This window comes from Mobula birostris, chromosome 3 (assembly GCF_030028105.1).
Source record: "Mobula birostris isolate sMobBir1 chromosome 3, sMobBir1.hap1, whole genome shotgun sequence".
Classification (NCBI taxonomy): domain Eukaryota; kingdom Metazoa; phylum Chordata; class Chondrichthyes; order Myliobatiformes; family Myliobatidae; genus Mobula; species Mobula birostris.
Window position 1 is genome coordinate 102,093,838 of NC_092372.1, and position 17,760 is coordinate 102,111,597.

At 42.3% G+C, this 17,760-nt stretch overlaps 1 protein-coding gene across 3 annotated transcripts in view; it reads right to left on the reverse strand.

Annotated features, from left to right (window-relative positions):
* Window positions 1-17,760, reverse strand: part of fras1 (Fraser extracellular matrix complex subunit 1) — a 564,498-nt gene that overhangs the window by 195,014 nt on the left and 351,724 nt on the right. For all 3 annotated transcript variants that reach the window (XM_072253146.1, XM_072253145.1, XM_072253147.1), the window contains exon 28: window positions 17,388-17,708. In XM_072253146.1, coding sequence (XP_072109247.1) covers window positions 17,388-17,708 — 321 coding nt within the window. The remainder of the gene's footprint in view (window positions 1-17,387; window positions 17,709-17,760) is intronic.

The window sequence follows — 17,760 nt, forward strand, 5'->3', positions numbered from 1 at the left end:
GGGTCTAACCTAGTCCCAACGATGTAGCTATAAAGAAGGCAAGACAGCAGCTATACCTCATATGTTGTTTGAAGAGATTTGGCATGTTAACAAATACACTCAAAAACTTCTACAATTGTACTGTATTCTGTCTGGCATTGAGGGGCTACTACACAGGACCAAAAGAAGCTGTACAAGGTTGTAAATCTAGTCAGTACCATCTTGGGTACTAGCCTACAAAGTACCCAGGACATCCTTCAGAAACACTAAAGGCATCGTCCATTATTAAGGACCTCCAGCACCCAGGGCATGCCCTTTTCTCACTTTTACCATCAGGTAGGAGGTACAAAAGCCTGAAGGCACACACTCAGCAATTCAGGAAAGCTTCTTCCCCTCTGCCATCTGATTCCTAAATGGACATTGAACCCTTTAACACTACCTCACTTTTTTTTAATATACAGTATTTCTGTTTTTTGCACATTTTTAATCTATTCAATATACATATACTGTAATTGATTTACTTATTTATTTATTTATTAATTATTCTATTATTTTTATTTTATTTATTTATCTTTTCTCTCTTCTAAACTGCTGCTGCTAAGTTAACAAATTTAGTTTAACAAATTTCATGTTACGTGCCGGTGATAATAAACCTGATTCTGATTCTGAATCAACCCAAAGTGAAGGCAAGCTCCTTAATTCCTAAATATTTCTAATGTGCCAACAGCGTGTTGATCAGAACAACTATGGTAGTTACTCCTGGATAGTAGAACTCCAAGTACATGCCTCAGTGTAGACGGTGCCCTTCCACCACATTCCCTCAGTCTAGACGGTGCCCTTCCACCACGTTCCCTCAGTGTAGACTGTGCACTTCCACCACGTTCCCTCAGTGTAGACGGTGCACTTCCACCACGTTCCCCCAGTGTACACTGTGCACATACACCACGTTCCCTCAGTGTAGACTGTGCCCTTCCACCACGTTCCCCCAGTGTAGACTGTGCCCTTCCACCACGTTCCCTCAGTGTAGACGGTGCCCTTCCACCACGTTCCCTCAGTGTAGACTGTGCACTTCCACCACGTTCCCCTCAGTGTAGACGGTGCCCTTCCACCATGTTCCCTCAGTGTAGACTGTGCCCTTCCACCACGTTCCCTCAGTGTAGACTGTGCCCTTCCACCACGTTCCCTCAGTTTAGACGGTGCACTTCCACCACGTTCCCTCAGTGTAGACTGTGCCCTTCCACCACGTTCCCTCAGTGTAGACGGTGCCCTTCCACCACATTCCCTCAGTCTAGACGGTGCCCTTCCACCACGTTCCCTCAGTGTAGACTGTGCACTTCCACCACGTTCCCTCAGTGTAGACGGTGCACTTCCACCACGTTCCCCCAGTGTACACTGTGCACATACACCACGTTCCCTCAGTGTAGACTGTGCCCTTCCACCACGTTCCCCCAGTGTAGACTGTGCCCTTCCACCACGTTCCCTCAGTGTAGACGGTGCCCTTCCACCACGTTCCCTCAGTGTAGACTGTGCACTTCCACCACGTTCCCCTCAGTGTAGACGGTGCCCTTCCACCATGTTCCCTCAGTGTAGACTGTGCCCTTCCACCACGTTCCCTCAGTGTAGACTGTGCCCTTCCACCACGTTCCCTCAGTTTAGACGGTGCACTTCCACCACGTTCCCTCAGTGTAGACTGTGCCCTTCCACCACGTTCCCTCAGTGTAGACGGTGCACTTCTACCACGTTCCCTCAGTTTAGACGGTGCACTTCCACCACGTTCCCTCAGTGTAGACGGTGCACTTCCACCACGTTCCCTCAGTGTAGACGGTGCCCTTCCACCACGTTCCCTCAGTGTAGACTGCGCCCTTCCACCACGTTCCCCCAGTTTAGACTGCGCCCTTCCACCACGTTCCCCCAGTGTAGACTGTGCCCTTCCACCACGTTCCCTCAGTGTAGACGGTGCACTTCCACCACGTTCCCCCAGTGTACACTGTGCACTTCCACCACGTTCCCTCAGTGTAGACGGTGCCCTTCCACCACGTTCCCTCACTGTAGACGGTGCCCTTCCACCACGTTCTCTCAGTGTAGATGGTGCACTTCCACCACATTCCTTCAATTAGAGCAGAAACTGGGCTGCATGGTGCATGTTATTTTTGCGTTGTTTTCTAGGACAAATGAACATCGATGACCATGTGTGACTTGCTCAAATATTGTGACTTTCCTTGTGGAGAAAACAAAAAAAAAAGCAGTAACGTGTAATAGCATGCATAAGACCGTAAGAGCATAAGATGTACAAATTCATGCCATTGAATCTCATCCGCCATTCCAGTATGGCTGATTTATTATCCCTGTTAAACCCATTCTCCTGCCTTCTCTCTGTAACCTTTGACACCATGACTAATCAAGAACCTGTCACCGTCCAGAGCAAATGTATTCAATAACCTGGCCTTCACAGCCATCCACAGAAAAGAGTTGCACAGATTCACCACTCACTGGTGAAAGAAATTCCTTCTCATCTGTTCTAAATGGACATCATCTATTCTGAGGACGAGCCTTCTGGTCCTAGACAACCCCACTAGAGAAAACATTATCTCTGTCCAGGCCTTTCAATATTCAATACTTTTCAATGAGATCCCTCCTCATTCTTCTAAACTCCACTTAGGAGTTGAGGAGGGAGGAGAAGATGGTGACGCGACGGCAGCGCGTGCGGCCACTTCAGTGATGATGTCTGTTATCCGTCAAGTAGAGGACTGTGCACAATACTGATTTGATGGACACAGACGTGAGAGCACAGAGGAACATCTGGAAAACTTCTGAAATGCCCGCTTCGCTGCAGCTGCTACTGTGTGGTAACTGGAAACCCCGGAGCTGAAGGCCCCGAAATCCTCGGCTTTGCGTGTTTCAGCAGCCGAGGTGAGGTCCAAGGCACTCAGCAGAGGATGGCACTCGGGAGGCTGCTCAGAAGCTCGAAGTTTTCGGACGAATGGACTCAATGTTGGCTGTGGTCGGCTGCTTCCAAGGCATCGGCAAGTTGACGGTGCCTGGAGGTTCATGGCAGGGAGCTTCTCCCTTTTGCCGCCGCTATCGGGGACTCGGGAGTCGATCGACTCGGGGACTTTTGAGACTTTATTTACCGTGCCATGGTTTGTTCTTCATCAAATTATGGTATTGCTTTGCACAGCTGTAACTATATGTTATAATTATGTGGTTCTATCACTGTTAGTCTTTGGTTTGTCCTGTTTTCTGTGATATCACTCTGGAGAAACATTGTATCATTTCTTAATACATGTATGCATTTCTAAATGACAATAAAAAGAGGACTGAGTGTTCTCATCATCCAATCTAAAGGCCCACAGCTATCAAATGCTCGGTATACCTTAACCCTTTCATTCATGGATTTTTTTTTTCTCTCTTGAACCTCCTCTGGACACTCTCCCATGCCAACACATCTTTTCTTAGATATGGGACCAAAAACTGCTCACAATACTCCAAGTGCAGTCTGACCAGTGCCATACAAACGCTCAGCTAATAGTCCTCAAAATGAATGCTAATATTACATTTGCTTTCCTTACACCAACTCAACCTGCAAGTTAATCTTTTGGGAATCCTGCACAAGGATTCTCAAGTCCCTTTATACCTCTGATTTTTGAATGTTCTCCCATTTAGAAAACTTTATGTGCTTTTATTCCTTTTACGAGAGTGCATGGCCATACACTCCCCTTCACTGTATTCCATTTTCCACTTCTTTGCCAATTCTCCCTATCCAAGTCCTTCTGCTGACTCATTGCTTCCTCAGTTCCACCTGTCCCTCCACCTATCTTTGTATCATTTGCAAACTTTGTCACAAAGCCATCAATTCCATCATCCAAATCATTGACATATAATGTAAAAATAAGTTGTCCCAATACTGACCCCTGTCACTGGCAGTCACCAGTTCTAGTCACCAGCAGCCAACCAGGATAGGACCCCTTTATTCCCACTCTTTGCCTCCTGCCAGTCAGCCAATATTCTATCCATCCTAGTATCTTTCCTGTAATACCATGGGGTCTTATCGTATCAAAGGCCTTCTGAAAATCCAAGCAAACAACATCCACTGACTCTTTGTGTATCCTGCCTGTTATATCCTCAAAAAATTCCAACAGATTTTTCAGGCAAGGTTTCCCCTTAAGGAAACCATGCTGAATTTGGCCAATTTTATCATGTTCCTCCAAGTATCCTGAAATTTCATCCCTAGTAATGGATTCCATCACCTTCACAACCATTGAAGTCAGGCTATAATTTCCTTTCTTCTGCCTCCCTCCTTTCTTAAAAGAGTGGAGTAACATTTGCAAGTTCCCAATCTCGGAAACCATTCCTGCATCTAGTGATTCTTGAAAGATCATTACTAATGCCTCTACAATCTCTTCAGCTACCTCTTTCAGAAACTTGCTGTGTAGTCTATCTGGTCCATGTGCCTTTTCTATCTTAAGAGCTTTCAGCTTCCCAAGCATCTCCTCCTTAGTAATAACAATTACATTCACCTCTTCCCCCACTACTCTAGAGTTTTGGCATACTGATAGTTTCTTCCACAGTGAAGAGAGAGGCAAAATACTTATTAAGTTTGTGTGCCATTTCTTTGTCCCCCATTACTACCTCTCCATTATCATTTTTAGCAGTCCAATAGCCACTCTTGTCTCGCTTTTACTCTGTACATATTTGAAAAAACATGTTGCATCCTCTTTGATATTATTGGATACCTCTTTTTCAGATTTCATCTTTTGTTTCCTAATCATTTCTTTCTCATTGTCCTCCATTGGTTTTTAGAAGCTTCCCAATCCTCCAACTTCCCACTTCTTTTTGCTATATTATATGCTCACTCTTTTGCTTTGATATTGCACTGCTTGACTGCTTCTCAGCTGAAGTTGCCTCATTCTCCTTTCAGAATACTTGTTCATCTTTGAGATGTATCTATCCTGCACCTTCCAAATTGTCCTCATAAGCTCCAGCCATTCCTGTTTTGCCATCACCCCTGCTAGTCTCCCCTTCCAATTAACCTTGGCCAACTCCTCTCTCATTCCTAAGTCCCTTTACTCTACTGAAATATTGATACATCTGACTTCATCTTGTCCCTCTCAAACTGCATGGTGAATTGCCTCATATTAGTCCTTTACCTTAAGCTCCCTAATCAAAACTGGTTCAATATACAACACCTATTCCAGATTTGCCTTTCTTCTATAATGAACTCACCACAAACTGTTCTAAAAAGCCATCTCGTGGGCTGTTCCATTCTGCAAATTCCATCTCTTTGGATGCAGCACCAAAATGATTTTCTCAATCTGCCTGCATATTGAAATCCCCCTTCGCTATTGTAACATTGCCCTTTTTACATGCCTTTTCTACCTCCCATTTAAATTTAGATCCCATATCCTGGGTACTGTTTGAAATCCTGAATATAACTCCCATCGGTGTCTTTTTATCCTTACAGTTTCTTAATTTACTTGCAAAGATTCTACATTTTCCAATCCTATGTCACCTCTTTCTAAGGATTTGATTTAACCTTTTACCAACAGGGCCACCCCACCCCCTCTGCCAACCTGTCTGTCCTTTTGATACAATATGCATCCTTTAATGTTTAGCTCCCAACATCTTCTTTCAGCCATGACTCAGTGATACCCACAACATCATACCTGCCAATCTAACTATGGTACAAGATCATCTACCTTATTCCATAAACTGTGTGCATTCAAATATAATACCTTCAGGCCTGTATTCATCACTCTTTTGATTTTGCCCCCATGTTACACTTCAACTCATCCCACTGACTGCAACTTTGCCCTAACATCTGCCTGTCCTTCTTCACAGTCTCATTACACACTGCCTCTACTTGTATGCCAATTCCCCCATTCTAAGCCCTATCACCCCAAATTAGTTTAAACAAGCCAAATCCCCTTTCCCAAACTACCCCACTGTCACCAACTTGGAGAGCCAATCTGACCCCACCACTCATCCAGTGACCCTTTATTTACTGATTGATTGAGATACAGTGTGTAGTAGGCCCTTCGGGCCCTTTGAGCCATACCATACAGCAACACACCAATTCACACCTTAGCCTAATCACTAGACAATTTACAATGACCAACCAACCAGTACATCGTTGGACAGTGGGAGGAAACCGGAGCACCCAGAAGGAACTCGAGCGGTCACGGGGAGAAAGTACAAACTCCTTACAGGCAGCATCGGGAATTCAACCCAGGTCGTGTTATGCTGACCGTTACGCTGCTGTGCTGGCTACCTTTCAATCCCCAGCTATCAACATCATCCCAACAACCAACAGCAACCTGGCAAAGCAGATCCCAAGATAAAAGTTATCAAGCCATGACTACCATCTCCCCCTGGCTACCAACGCTACACTACACACATTGCATTCATCCCCGCCCCCCCCCCCCAAGTCAACTTGCTTGATTGGGTTTCCTTTGTGTATTCCACAATTCTCATATTTAATCACTGTTCAGGATTTAGCAATGCAACCACTTGCAGCCTGTCTCTAAATCATTCAGAAGCTAGTGGTGAGCTATCTGCTCAGCCCCTATCATGCTGTTGAGAAGGGAGTTCCATGAAGTACACTCAATGACAATAAGGAGCACGGATGTATTTCCAAATCAGGATGAATCACACCTTTCTGATGTTGCCCTCTGACTGCTGGTAAAGGTCACACCTGTGATAGGTTGCTGTCAGAGTAGCATTTTGCAAATGGTATACATTTTAGCCCCTGTAGAAGTGTGGTGGGCGGAAATAAACTATCTGACAAAGGGAATAAAGTGAATTGCTTTGTTCCGAATGGTGATAAATTTACTGAGTTACACTCATGCAGGCAAGGGAAGGCCAGTGTCTTCTGATCTATGTCTTCTAGATTTGTAGCAAGGCTTCGAGTGTCTGGAGTTGGGTCACTCGTGTATATCAGTGCACATGATGCATAAAGTATTTTCTTATACTTATACACTTAGTAAGAATGTGGCTGGCCCAGCTGAGTTTTGGTCTGTTGGTCTGTGCTAACTGCCAGGATTATAACAGTGGGGAACTTCTCGTGAGATGGTTAAATTCTCTGTTGTCAATGATGTTTTTATGGCGTGAATATTACTTAGCACTTATCGGCCAAGCCTGAACATTATCCAGGTCTTGCTGCACACACACACACACATGGACTGGTTCATTTGCTGAGGAATTACAAATATTATCCAACATCGTACAACTGTCCGAGGTAATTGATGAGGCTGTAACAATGGCTGAGCCTAAGACATAGCCCTGAAGATATGGTGCTTGACCTCTACAACCACAACCACTTTCTTTGGTGCAAAGTACAACCACTGCCTTTGTAAAATCAGCCTCTTAATGTCCACTGACATGAGGTTCACCAGGACTCCTTGTATTCAAGGGCAACAATTTTCACCTCTGGAAGTTAGATCTTGAGGGAATGTTTGGGTAACAGTAAGAAGTCTGGAGCCACTTGGCTAGCGGGTGATGTGGACCACATGAGCTATTAATTGTCTTGTCTTTTACAAGATGCATCGATCCCTTCAAGCCCTTTATCATAGTCTGTTTTTCAATCCATCTGCACTATTTGACTATTTCTGAGCACCAACACTGAGCTAAATCCAAATCAAAACACTTGCTTACAATCACATATTTCTGAATATAAGTTTTAATTTCCTTTTGTGCCTTTGAGAGCAATCTATAATGTCCAAAGATATCTGCAGGAGAAAGGAACACCTGAGCAAACATTAATCCTTTAAATTCAGAAGTTAAGGCAGAGATGGCAAACAAGAGGAGCTTGTCTTGTTAGAATCCAGCAACAACTGAAAATTGACTTCCTTCAAAGTATAATTTTAACAAGATAATGGAGCATGAAGCCAGGTTTTTGCTGTAGTCCGCAAACACGAGGAAATCTGCAGATGCTGGAATTTCAAGCAACACACATCAAAGTTGCTGGTGAATGCAGCAGGCCAGGCAGCATCTCTAGGAAGGGGTACAGTCGACGTTTCGGGCCAAGACCCTTTGTCAGGACTAACTGAAAGAAGAGCTAGTAAGAGATTTGAAAGTGGGAGAGATCCAAAATGATAGGAGAAGACAGGAGGGGGAGGGATGGAGCCGAGAGCTGGACAGGTGATTGGCAAAAGGCATATGAGAGCATCATGGGACAGGAGGCCCAGGGAGAAGGAAAAGGGAGAGGGGGGAAACCAGAGGATGGGCAAGGGGTATAGTGAGGGGGACAGAGGGAGAAAAAGGAGAGAGAGAGAGAAAGAATGTGTGTATATAAATAAATAACGCATGGGGTATGAGGGGGAGGTGGGGCATTAGTGGAAGTTAGAGAAGTCAATGTTCATGCCATCAGGTTGGAGGCTACCCAGATGGAATATAAGGTGTTGTTCCTCCAACCTGAGTGTGGCTTCATCTTTACAGTAGAGGAGGCCGTGGATAGACATATCAGAATGGGAATGGGACGTGGAATTAAAATGTGTGGCCACTGGAAGATCCTGCTTTCTCTGGCAGACAGAGCGTAGGTGTTCAGCGAGATGATCTCCCAATCTGTGTCGGGGCTCGCCAATATATAGAAGACCGCATCGGGAGCACCGTACGCAGTATATCACCCCAGCCGACTCACAGGTGAAGTGTTGCCTCACCTGGAAGGACTGTCTGGGGCCCTGAATAATAGTGAGGGAGGAAATTAAAACTTATATTCAACTTTTATGTGTTTTGCTCTAGTCCTCTGTTCTTTCAACGTTCATCAGGAAACATAGCAAAAATTTCAAATCTATGTCTTCTTATAACTTAGTTTTCAACCTATATAATATGTAGATAGGTCCTTAGTTAGAAAAAAAAGAATATGTTTGGCTGTTCATTGAGCAAAACTGTCTCCATACTAACTTTTTAACAGAATCTGGAGTGCCCACATTAAACTGCAAGCATTTCTGAATTATAATTATTGCTTTGGACTGCTTTCCCCCCCCCCCCCCCACCCGAATACTGTAAAAGTAATGACAGGAAATATGGGTTATAAAATGAAAGGCAGAATAAATAAACATTATGAACTGGAATATATACTCAGAGGCCACTAAATTAAGTAAATCCTGTATAGTGGCCACTGAGTGTTATTTTTATACACTCAGGCCTTCTGCTGCAAGATTCCAATGTGTTGTACATTCAGAGAAGCTCACCTGCACACCACTTTTGTAACTTCTGGTTATTTGAGTTACTGCTGCCTTCATGTCAGTTTGAACCAGTCTGGCTATTTTCCTCTGACCTCTCAAGGCATTTTCATTCACAGAACTGCCACTCACTGAATGATTTTGTGTTTTTCGCACCATTTCCATAAACCTTAGAGATCGTTGTGCATGAAAATCCCAGAAGATCAGCAGTTTCTGAGATACTCAAACCACCCCATCTGGCACCATGGGTGAAGTCACCTAGACACTTTCTTCACTATTCTGATGTTTGGTCTGAACATCAACTGAACCTCTTGACCATGCTTTTATGCAATGAGTTGCTGCCACATGATTGGCTAATTAGATATTTGCATTACCAAATAAAGTGTCCACAGAGTGTAAACAACATATCCAATATTATTCACAATATGCTATAATGACTCTCAGAATGCAAGCACAAAATGTGCAATAGATAAAAACTGAGTTGTGAAGAAATCCTTCAACTTCTCATACACATTTATTCTCTTTATTGCTGAACAGGTAATACTCCATTGCTGAGAAGTTAAATACAAAGTCTTGCACATAAACCTCATTCATTCCACAGTTTCCTCGAGGATCCGCCACTTGCAGCTTTGTAACTCGCACCCTATGAAAACTTAAGTACATTAAAGTATTTGCTGCCTGTTTCCTAATGGATAGAATGATTTTTCATCCAATATCGTGGTTCTAACTGAAGCACAGAGGTTTCTAATCCACATGGCCATGGATTAAATTCTTATCAATGTTTAAGAATCCCTCCATGACTTAGTTTACTTCCTTAAAAGTGCCATTAAAATGCAAATTATATTAATGAGCTAAGGAAGCATGCTGTTATGCAGTGCCTCAGTCTTAATCAAAGTATATGCTCTCACTCATGGTCGATGAGGATAAGTTCTAATAAGCTTCTAAAGCTGGGTCACTGTACCTCCCTCTGCCAGTTGGATCCTTGACTTCCTCATCAAGAGAGCACAATCAGTATAGATCAGTGATAACAACTCTTCCTTGCTGACAGTCAACATAGGCATACCTGAAAGATGCATGCATGCTTAGCTCACTGCTCTATTCTCGATGCTCACGGCTGTGTATTAAGCACATTTCAGATGCCATCTAAAAATTCACAGATGACACCTCTGTTATTGATAAAATCTCAGATAGCCACGAGGAAGCATAGAGAAGTGAGATAGATTTGCTGGTTGATGGTGTCGCAACAACAACTTTGCACTCACCAAGACCAACAAAATGATTGTGGTTTTCAGGCAGAGGAGATCAGGAGAACATGCACTTGTCCACACTGAGGGATCAGCAGTGGAAAGGCTGAGCAGCTTTAAGTTCCTAGGTGTTAACATCTCCAAGGATCTGTCCTGGGCACAGCTCACTGATGCAATCATGGAGGAGAAATGCCAGTAGCACTACTTCATTAGGAGTGTGAGGAGGTTTGATATATCACTAAAGATGCTTCGAAATTTCTATAGATATATGGTGGAAAATTCACTTACTGCATCACAGCCCAGTATGAAGGTACCAATGCACAGGATCATATGAGGCTTCAGAGCCTTGAAGACACGGTGAGCTCCATTAAAGGCACAAGCCTCCACACCAATGAGGACATCTTCCAAAGGAAGTGCCTCAAGAAGGTAGTGAGTAATCAGGGAGGAGGTACCAGAGCCTGAAAACCTACATTCAATGATTCAGAAACAGCATCATCCTCTCTGCCATCAGATTTCTGAATGGTCCATGAAGTCATAAACACTATTTCATTCTTCCTTTTTTTTTTAAACTGTTTAATTATTTTGTCATTTATAGTAACCTTACATCTTTGCACTGTACTGCCGCAAAACAACGAATTTCACATCATATACAACAACGATAACAAGTCTGATTCTGATTCCAAAGAGAGTGCAGATGCTGCAATCTGGAGCAGCACACAAAAGGCTGGAGGAATTCAGTGAGTCTGGCAGTATCTGTGGAGGGAAATTGACGGTCGACAGTTTCCGTTGATAGGCTTTTTCAGGACAGTGGAATGAAGGGTCTCAACCCTGAGCACCAACTCTCCATTTTCCCTCCGTAGATGCTGCCTAACCTGCTGTATTCCTCCAGCTTTTTGTGTGAAGCTACAGTTGCTGCCTATGAATCCATGCTAGGAATGGAAAACGTTAAATTGTCCATCATGTACAAGGTGTAATTATTATCTTGATGAGTGCCTGTTTGTAAAAAAGCTATGCTTTTCTCCAGCCTGAATCAGCGTCTCTGAGGAGAAACCTGGAAATGGGTGCAACTGAATATCAAAGAATCTGTATTTTTTTGTAATCTTTACTCAAATTCAGGGAATTCACGAAGATTTATTATTAATGCTAAACTTGTAACATAGGGAAATTGCCAATCGGTACATAAACAAGGCCGCATAATGTGAAAGGAGATCATTGATGGGATATTATAGAGCATAATAAATTACATGAATGAGCAGTCAGTTTGGTTTTGATGAGAGATAGTTGCTTGCTAGGACACTGCACATGTTAAGAGATCAAAAAGAGAGAAGAGCCAAAAAAAATCCCTCATTGCACAGTCTCTGAGTACTGAGCTCTGAGTTACTTTCAACATAATTTCCCTGGTATTTCTTCAGTATTTGAATCATCTACGACACAAAAACAAAACCTCTATGTTGGTCAAAGGCCACTTCCTCTTTGGACTAAGTGTTGGCATTAAGTATGCATAAACCACGATCACTGATTACCCACAGTATCATCCAGAGGGTTCCCTTTTTTTTCCACTTCCTAAATCATCAAATTTGTTCGAAAACGTATTGCCAAACTGGTCTTAACTGCTTAGCAGCTTGGTAGCATGGACTCATATGGAAGTTGAAAGAATGTAATTTGAGTCAACTGTGGTTCCCTTTGGGTCGCAGAGTGGAAATATGTCTCTACCAAAGGAAGTGAAAGGCGCTCCAACCCTACTTAGCCCCCTTGAAGCCATGAGAGCAGGTGGTGGATGGTCATATGAGCTGCTGGTGTATATCACGAGTCCTGGTTATGCAACCACTGACGCCAAGCAGACAATCTCTGAAGAGTACTGATAATGGCAGGATTCACTCTGCCTTCCAGAATCTTCTCAGAGACTGCAGAGCACTGGAACACCTAAACGATCTCCAAACAGCAAATCACAGGCTCCAACAGCTCCAGAATCACATCCAAGATGAAAAATAAATGTAAAAGACATAAAATAAGTGAAATATATGGTTTTGTAATCTATCCAGAAGATGCTGACTAAAGAAGCGTTGTAAGCAGGCACCATCTTTTCCACAGATGCTGCCTGACCTGCTGATTTATTCTAGCATTTTGTGTGTTGCTTTGGATTTCTAGTATCTGCAGATTTTCTCGTGTTTGTCACATAATGATGATGATTATGTTGTTCCCTTAAAACTAACAGACAAGTTCAAGAGGCATTTTTAGACGAATGCAAAGCCTTTCATACTAAAAGAGTGTGCTAGTGATAATTTTTGGTCACACTTTTGGATGCTTCTGCAGATGACTTCCGATCAGAAACAATGAATGGACATTTCCAACTGGACTGTGAAAAAATGGAAATGGGTCTGTTATTGAGAATTAACTGAAAATCTTTGTTATCTCCACTGAAAAGATGGAGGAGTTAAGGTTCGCAGAATAAGCCATTTTTATGATGAGTTGTTTGTATAAAAAAAGCAAGATAGAATAGGAATTTAGTGGGTGAGGAAATGGATAGTTATCTTCTTGGGTCAGGACCTTTCACTGAACAATAGAGGGGATGTTGCCAGTGTAACCTTTCTGAAGCTAAAATATCAAACTATCCATTTCACCCAGCAAGATGTTGGAGGAAATCAGGTGCTTGATTTCTGCTCCAGATTTCAGCACTTGTAGTCTCTTGTGTCTCCAGGAACCTTACCATGTTTTGATTTCTGAACATTTTCAAAAAAGAACAATTACATTTGAGGTAGTCCCTGCTCAATCAAAAGCTGATATATCGATTAGGCTTGCAGTTACTGAGGTGAATCCAGAATGTGAATTTACAAGTTGGCATAAGTTAATGAGATACAGGATTATTTATCAGATTCAGAAGGGCACATGGAGGAGAGTGGAGAAGCTGCGTACAAGACTCGATAGATTAACACTTTTCTCCTGGCTAGAGTTAATAGCCAAGAAGTAAACTGAGGAAAGTAGTAACACAGAATACTAACCTGATAGTCAAAACATGTGCAATCACATTTTGAAATCACACCATGTTCCTAAGACTTGTCATTTCAGTTAGTCATAATAATGTATATAAGACTGCAGACCTGCCACATCTTTCAATGAATATTTTATTCCCTAAAAATCAATATCAGCACCTATAGTCAAAATCTCTCCTTTCATTTTCGGACTGTTTTTCTTTTCAGTCATCAGTCTTTAAGTGGATTGGATTATCATTCAAAATGGTTAAGTTTCCCCCCCACCCCAGAAAGGATCTTAAGAACAGTAATGACAGAGAGTATCATTGTTTGACAACACAGTTTAGACACACAAAAGACTGCTGATGTGGCATATGGAACAACAAACTATCTGCTAAAGGAATCCAAAACATCAACAATTCCTTCCCCACACCCCCCATCCCATTGAGTTCATCCACTGGATTGTTTGCAATGATACAGCCAATACTGTATTGAACTGTTCCCACAGCAGCACAAAGGTCAACTTTAATGGATTAAATAAACTGTCAGCTGTTTAATAGGTCAACACCTATAACAGCAAAAATGTGCAAAGTAAAAATGTACTAGAGAATCAGCACCTCATAGTTTGCCTGGGTCGTCTTCAATCTGATGGCGTGAACACCCAATTCCCCATTTTCAGGTAAACAAGTTCCCACTATTCGCTTCTCTTCTCTGATCTATCCAGGCCATCTCACACATACTCATCCTTCCAATTCCCAATCCACTTGCACCCAATTTCATTCCTCTCCCCCAGCCACTCCATCTGCCAATCACCTACACACCATCTCACTGGGTGCCCTCCCCTACTGCTTCCCATCAGCCCATCCCACCTCCCCTTACTTGGTTCCATACTCCACCTTCCTTCCCCATCAGATTTTATTATCTGCAGCCCTTTGATGCCTCCATATATCACCTCCCAGCCTCCATCGCTATTTCCACCCATCCCTCTTCCATTTATCTGCCTATCAGCTGGATCCATCTGTCACTTACCAGCTCTTGCCCCAACCCTCCTTCTCAACTCTTTATACTGGTCATCTCCCCTCTACCCTATCAGCCCAGTCAAGAGGTCTCAACCCAAAACAATGACTGCCTTTTTTCTCTCTACAGATGCTGCCTGACTCACACATTTCCAGCTGCAGCTCAATTTTTGCTCCAGATTCTGGTACCTGCAGTCCTGTGTGTCTCAGGGTCATGAAGCTCAGGGTAGTCTACAGAAACATACATGTACTTTGACAATAAATTAACTTTCAACTTCCAAAATATTATTTTGGGTGTTTTACACAGAGTATGTCAGATAAATGCCAACCAGAAATGATTAATGCTTCTGAATTAATCTTCATAATTTTCTGTAATTCCAACTCAAAGATTAAAAGTGCCCAACAAATGAAGAGACCAAATGATTGAGCAGATTGGCAAGTTAATGGACGATGTTAGATCAGGATTAGTTTTAATATCACTGGCATATGTCTTGAAATATGTTGTTTTGCAGCAGCAGTACAGTACAATACATGATTAAAAGCTATCAATTACAAAAAGGAGGGAAAAGAGTGAGTTAGTGTATATGGGTTCATTTTCCATTCAGAAATCTGCTGGCAGAGGGAAAAAGATGTTCCTAAAAAGCTAAGTATGTGTGTTCAGGCCTGTACTTCCCCCATGATGGTAAGAATGAGAAGAGGGCACGCCCTGGGTGATAGGGGTCCTCAATGATGGGTGCTGCCTTTTTGAGGACTCGCCGCCTTTTGAAAGTGTCCTCGATGTGGGGGAGTCTAGTGCCCATGATGGTGCTGGCTGAGTTTGCAATCTTCTGTAGTTGTTTTCCGATCCTGTGTATTGGCCCTCCATATCAGACAATGACACAACTAGTTAGCGTGCTCTCTGCGGTACATCTGTAGAATATTTCCTGAGTCTTTTGTTACATAGCAAATCTCCTCAAACGCCTAATAGTCACTGTTTTTCCTTCTTTGTAATTGCATCAATATGTTGGGTCCAGGATAGATCCTCAGAGATGCTGACAACCAGGAACACGAAACTGCTCACCCTTTCCACTGCTGATCCCTCTCTGAAAGCTGATGTGTGTTCCTGAAGTACACAATTAATTCTTTGAGTTGAGTATAAGGTTGTTGTTGTGACACCACTCAGTCAGCTAATCTATCTCACGCCTGTACGCCTCCTCATCACCATCTAAGATTCTGTCAACAATAGTGTCATCGGCAAACAGAGTCATGGGTGCAGCGAGATAAGCACGCATCCTTGAGGTGCACCAGTGCTGATTGTCAGCGAGGAGGAGATGTTATTACCAATCCATACCCACTGTGGTCTCCTGATGAGGAAGCCAAGGATCCAAGTTGCAGAGGGAGGTACAGAGGCCCAGGTTTTGGAGCTTGTTGAATAGTACTGAAGGCGTGGAACGCTGAGATGTAATCAGGATAGCTACAATGACGATTTGAGCCTTTGAGTAGAAACAGATGGATACACAGCATAACGATCTCCACCTGACTTTACAAACTAAAAAGAGATGCTGCAAATACTTCAGTAGCAAAGACAGTACCTGTAGTGTTAATGTTCGTGTCAGTACTTGCTGGCCTGTTGAGTTTTCTCTACATTTATACTTCTTATTTCAGCTTTTTATTCCTTTTAGTCATTTTCCCCCAATCCCATCCCCTAGAAATTTTTGATAATTATGTAATAAAAGGAAAACAATTTATCCCATATCTTTGAGATTTAAGTGAAATTGGCAACTGTGAGAGTCCACTATCTCTGGAACATGGCACACTCCCTTCTCTGTCAATTTGTTCTGATGTACATGGTTGACAATTATTGACGCCAAAGTGTACAATCTGATCTAGCAGAAAATTCAAGCACCATACCTTATTGTAACAGGACATCAGACTATACTAACACATGATCTGGCATTAAATTATGATTCAGGCTATCTTTATATGGTGAGGTGTCCAAAGTGTCATGACCTCCTGATATAAATGTCATGCAGTTGTGTTTTTATTACAAGATAGTTAATGGTTTTGAAAATTCACACTAAACCAAATGCTTCTGCAAGCTGTTATATTTATAGCATCTACTAAATTTAAGTGGCTCATAAAATATGTAAATAGTCTAAAATTCAGCAACGAAATAATATCACCAACTGCTTTTGCCTCTTTTTGCTGCACAGATCAAGACAGACAGTTGAAACTGGACAAAACAAAACTCACACAGGATTTCTCTAGGGTAATATCTTTGCATATCTTTGGATAAATATAGATTTTCTGTCATGCTACGTTCTTCATCAACTTTTGGACAACATATTAACCCCATGCCAATGTCATTTGGTTATCTTTATACAAAATCAATATTGACTTTTATCTGACAGGCATATTGCCAAAATTATATTCATCTTTCTCATGGAATCTGTTAGACGTTTTGATAACAATGTGTTCACTGGTATTTTCAAACATGCTGTTACTTTAAAAATATGCATCTGAAAAATTGACAAGAGAGATTGTTTGTTCTGGGAGGTCTATAATTTACTCTCAACAGCAATAGCACACAGATGATGGCTGATTAAGTAAATGGAATTGGCAAAATGCACCTCATTTTAGGCGTATGGGGTGACAAAACTGAAATTACTTAGATCACATTTGGCTGACATTAACCCTGCCTTAGTAGTGGACTGGTACAATACAGCCGACCACATGTTAGAGAGTAACGCAATAGTCCATATCGCAATTGTCTATATCACAAAGAGGATACATAATGAAAAAAAAACTTTTCCACACTAATTCAGGAAGACCAATTTTTTCCCATATCTCAGGTTTTTGGATTGTAATTTCTGAGCTCTATCAAGGCAGATTTCTTATACCCAAATGCCTATAACATGAGGGTGGGGTGAAACGTCTCTACCAACGACCTTAATCAAAATGATGAACAGCCCTCTTCAAAAGTTCATTAGCATGATTTCTAAGATCATTTTGGATAAGTACCTTTTGGATTATGTTGATCAGGAGGAGAACATTCAGGACATTATGGCCATCATTTACTTGCAGAAGAACTTTGTCAGGCAGGCTATTTACTCCATCGTGAACGTAACACACCTGTCCCCTTTTGAGATCTTCCAGTTGGAACATTTGTACCTTGACATCCGCTGGGAGCAAGGTGAGGTGTCCGTGTTTTGGTGGGTCCAAAACCCTTAGTACAACATCTGAGGGATTGTCATCATCATGAATGTCCAAAACCAGGTTAGAAATGGTACCTAGTTCACCTCTACTGAGCAATAAGACTTTATTAGTCAGCACATACGGGCCCTGGAAAGAGACAGATAGTAATTAAATATCACTTGTCTGTCTATTTGATGAT